This window comes from Lolium perenne, chromosome 1, assembly GCF_019359855.2.
Source record: "Lolium perenne isolate Kyuss_39 chromosome 1, Kyuss_2.0, whole genome shotgun sequence".
Classification (NCBI taxonomy): domain Eukaryota; kingdom Viridiplantae; phylum Streptophyta; class Magnoliopsida; order Poales; family Poaceae; genus Lolium; species Lolium perenne.
The window spans coordinates 67728695-67733700 of record NC_067244.2 but is presented as its reverse complement, the minus strand read 5'-3'; the positions used below and the strand labels follow the sequence as shown (position 1 = coordinate 67733700).

Sequence of the window (5006 nt, the reverse complement as noted above, 5' to 3'; positions counted from 1 at the left end):
GTTTTTACTCTTAACTCCAAGAGGGAGTATTTATGCTCGATAGTGGGTTCATGTCTCCATTAAATCTGGGGGAGTGACAGAAACCTCTAAGGTTGTGGATGTGCTGTTGCCACTAGGGATAAAACATTGATGCTATGTCCGAGGATGTAGTTATTGATTACATTACGCACCATACTTAATGCAATTGTCTGTTGTTTGCAACTTAATACTGGAAGGGGTTCGGATGATAACCTGAAGGTGGACTTTTTAGGCATAGATGCATGCTGGATAGCGGTCTATGTACTTTGTCGTAATGCCCAATTAAATCTCACAATACTCATCATATCATGTATGTGCATTGTCATGCCCTCTCTATTTGTCAATTGCCCAACTGTAATTTGTTCACCCAACATGCTATTTATCTTACGGGAGAGACACCTCTAGTGAACTGTGGACCCCGGTCCATTCTTTTACATCGAATACAATCTACTGCAATACTTGTTCTACTGTTTTATGCAAACAATCATCATCCACACTATACATCTAATCCTTTGTTACAGCAAGCCGGTGAGATTGACAACCTCACTGTTTCGTTGGGGCAAAGTACTTTGGTTGTGTTGTGCAGGTTCCACGTTGGCGCCGGAATCCCTGGTGTTGCGCCGCACTACATCTCGCCATCATCAACCTTCAACGTGCTTCTTGACTCCTACTGGTTCGATAAACCTTGGTTTCTAACTGAGGGAAACTTACTGCTGTACGCATCACACCTTCCACTTGGGTTTCCCAACGGTCGCGTGTTGTATGCGTGTCACGTAGCACTCATCATTTGCATACAAGCCTGGATCCTGATAGTGCACAAGAGAGCAGTTAGGCATGCTGCTTATCCTCGTGTGACTTACGGACCTGTGTTACAACGAGATCAGGAGAGCATTGCCAACATAAACAACATCTAAAACTGCAACGACGTAGAGGCTATCCAGATGCTACGGATGAGAAGAGCCCCTTTCTATGCACTTGTGAAAACATTGAGGGGTAGAGGACTGCTGACTGATAGCATCCACACCTCTATCGAAGAACAAGTCGCAATGTTTCTTCATGTCGTCAGTCATAACCAGAGGTTCAGAGTCATCCGTAACACATTCAGGCGATCCACGGAGACTATCTCTCGGTATTTCCAGCAGGTGTTGTACGCAATTGCGGAGCTCAGAGGTGAAATGATCAAGCCAGCATCAATGAACACACCGCCCAAGATCAAGAACAACTACAGGTGGTTCCCCTATTTTAGGGTGAGTACAAAATCATGTTCCTTCTACCTATCAGATGTGTGGTACTGTTAGAAACATGACTGTGTGCTAATTTTTGTATAGGATTGCATTGGGGCTATTGATGGTACTCATGTCACTGCAAGGTACTGAGATCAATGTCTGCAGCATTCTGCGGGAGGAAGCACTACACCAGCCAGAATGTGCTAGCAGTTGTGGATTTCGATATAAGGATCACCTACGTGCTTGCTGGGTGGGAGTGTTCAGCTCATAATGCGAGCATCAGAGCCGACAGCTTGTCAAGGCCTTATGGGTTGCAAATCCATGAGGGTAAGTTCTACCTTGGATATGTTGGATATGCATGCCGACCTGGAATTGTACCTCCCTTCAGGAAAACAAGGTACCACCTCAACGAGTTCTCTGCGAAGCACCGACCTCTGAATGCGAGAGAGTTGTTCAATCTCAGACACTCAAGCCTTAGAGTCACTATTGAGAGGGCCTTTGCTGCATTGAAGAACAGGTTCAAGGTCCTTGACCAGAAACTGTTCCACACGTTTGACACTCAGGTAAAGCTGGTCCTTTGCTTCCTGCATTTTTCACAACTGGATCCTAGGTTGGGGTGAGGATGAGTTCTTCGAAGAGGTTGTCACTTTTGATGAAGTAGAGACCGGCCATGGCCTGGACGCAGGCGACAATGATGCCTGGAAGGTGAAGAGGCAAGAGTGGGAAGACGCAATGTGGGAAGCCAGAGGCAACACCACCATCTGAGAAGAAGTGAAGAAGAAAAGGTGAAGAAGAAGAACAACCCCCTATGATCCTCTGTTTCTCGGACCCCTTTTCGATCCCCGTATGTCGAACGATCCCATTATGATAAACTGCAATTCGTATTAGCTAGGGTATTCGTAGTAGCTAGGGATGATTTCGTGAACACCTATGCTTCGTAAGTTTGCAACTATCATGCAGTGTGATTTATGTGTGATGAGAGGTGAGAGCATGGTAAGACTACCCGTCATAGAGAAGAGGTAACCTTAGGCATGTCCAGATGGTACCAAACATGCCTAATATCATTTTCATCGAGATTTTGGCTTGGTTAGGCAAACAAAGAAAGTTCTTTTTGACCCAGCCGATGCAACCCGACCTACCAAACAACAGGCTAATTTCAGCTTGTGGCTCGTTCTGGATGCGCAATTGTGCTTACACCGCTATGCCAGTGAGCCACGAATCAGGCCCAAGCAACCAAACAGTACGGTAGAGTTAGTCGTTCCTCAACCAAAAAATAAAGAACATTAGTGCTCTGAGTCAGTCTTAAAAAATAAACTAAATGTTCCTTAAAGGGAAACAGTTAGTTGGAGAATATATATAGTACAGTTATATTTGTGTCAGATTGACCTTCATGGCTTCATACATGCAGTAGTGCACTACACGTACGTATACAACCCCACTGTCCGGCAGCCGTGTCATGCAGCTTATGTAGTAAAACCGTTCCAAAGGCATATCATGGAGACGACTCATCGTGCGGCAGAGTACAAGGAATCCATCGGTTTGCATCAATGCGTACCAGCTAAGTCGTCATCGTGCCCGCGGTCCCTCCACTCTGCTTGCATTCAGCAGAACTAGATTTGCCTATATTTAGAGGTGGAATATTGCTTGGTTTGAGCAACTCTAGCATATCCTCTAATCGGATAAAATCATAAAATACTCGATATTTTGAATTTAGACTTAAAAAATTCATTTTGGATCTCATAACTGATTTAAACCGTAATTCTTTTATACTTCTTCCCGCAAGAACACATCTACTTAGAGCGGCCTATGTTTGGACATTTCCCGCAAACCTCAAAAATCATGGAGCAACGGAAATTTCAGGACTAAGCCTTTCTACCGTTGCCACCGCCTCCCGTCATCAATTCAAGCCGCTCCGCCGCCGACAAGGTCCCCAACCGATGACGCGCCATTCACACCTCTCGCGGAGCTCACGGTGCCTCATATGCTTTCACCACGAATCCTATGGAGCGCCAACCACGAATCTAGCATAGTGCTCCACGGGAGGCCTATCTTGAAGGGCTCAAATTAAATTGCCGCCCCTGGCGTGCGTGAGCCACAATGCATCTGCTTTTGTCCCCTCTCCCCCCTCCTCCCGTCTCGAATCGAGGATCCATTACAACTAATGTGACATTATATGATGCTCATTTTGTGACGATACAGCAAAAAAAAGTCAGCAAATAGTCAATTTTTTCACAAAATGTAACATTTCATTTTACCAAAGCGTCATGGAATGAGCATCGTATAATGTCACATCTATTGTAGTGATTGAATTGAGTTGCGTAGTGCCACGGTTGTCTCCCGTCCCGATTCAACCTCTCCGCCCTAGTAGGCGCCGCGCTGCAGATTTGAGGCCAACGTGCCCAATTCGTTGTCCCTTTTTTTGGCAGTTTCTCTTGTGTGTTTCTTTCTTTTCTTAGTTTCCCGTGTTTAAAAACATTCTATACAATGAATGTAGAGATGTACACATACCAACATGAGAAAAAAAAACAGCCACTGCTATCACAAAATACATGCATTAATTAACGCGAGAAATACACACACTAATTTGAAAAATACACATAGAATTGAAAGGTACAATAAATACGAAAAGTATTACTCCACAAATACTTGGACGGTTTCGTTAACAAATTTCATAGGATAAAAATTGATACTTGGACGGTTCTGTGTTGCAATGCAATATTAGCATTGATTAAAAGGACAGATTCGCCACAAATTTGCTACTGCCTCGTTTCAAAAGAAAGAAAAGAAACAAATTTGCTACTTCAGGGAGTGAGTACCTTTGATTTTTTTTTTTTTTGAGAAAAGATCAGGCTGTTTTTTATTATTCACCGGCCTCCAGAGCCAAAGCGTTCATTACAAAACTAGGGGGAGTACCCACCCAGGATTCACTAATCTTATCCCTACAGCCTGCCTTCGCTAAACGATGTGCAACCTCATTACAAGATCGACGAACATGAGTAATCAAGACATCCTCAAACTCGCCAAGCAGAGCCTTGATGTCCTCAACCAACGGGCCTTGAGCTGATCGATCTAGCTCTCCGCTTCTCAGTTTTGACATAGCACCCGCACAGTCCGATTCTAGTATAAGCTTCACCGAACCCATCTCCTTCGCTAGCATGACTGCTCGTCTACAAGCCAGGAGCTCCGAGCTCTCAGGGTCACTCACATGGGGGAAAAATGGCTCGCTCCAGCCAACGGAGCACCATGATGGTCGCGAATAATCACTCCACCGCCTCCATGTTTGTCATCTTGAGAGAAAGCTCCGTCCACGTTCACTTTATGCCATCCTAGCGGTGGTGGATGCCAGTGCTCCTCCACCCGCGGGTTGCTCGCTGGAACCGCATTTTGGATTTCTCGCCACTCCTCCGATAGAGCCAGGATACGGCTAGCCGTCCTTCTGGGGTCCTCAATCGGTGCTTCATCCCGCGCATCATTCCGTACAAGCCAGAGGTGGTACAACGCCATCATACCCAGTGTCAACTCCTTTTCATCCACCCTCCCCATCCATTCTAGGAGCCAATTTTGAAGCTCACTTGGTGATCTGATATCTGCCGGAGGTGAACACTCCCTCTTTAATATGTCTTCTTTTCAATTATGCCCCAACAGCCAACCCATTTTGTGCCAATCTCCAACAGTGTATTTTCACTTTCCCTGGTACATTAGCGCCCCAAAGAGATAACCAACATTGGTGTTCGCTGCAGTTCAAAGATGAACTCGCTGTCC

At 45.4% G+C, this 5006-nt stretch overlaps 1 protein-coding gene across 1 annotated transcript; it reads left to right on the top strand.

The window, feature by feature from the left end:
- Positions 1 to 1064: 1064 nt before the first annotated feature.
- Positions 1065 to 2009, top strand: LOC139832402 (uncharacterized). The gene is made up of 4 exons (XM_071822155.1): positions 1065 to 1265; positions 1347 to 1368; positions 1410 to 1571; positions 1855 to 2009. The coding sequence occupies exons 1-4, from the start codon at positions 1065 to 1067 to the stop codon at positions 2007 to 2009; spliced, it is 540 nt and encodes a 179-aa protein (XP_071678256.1).
- Positions 2010 to 5006: the final 2997 nt, after the last annotated feature.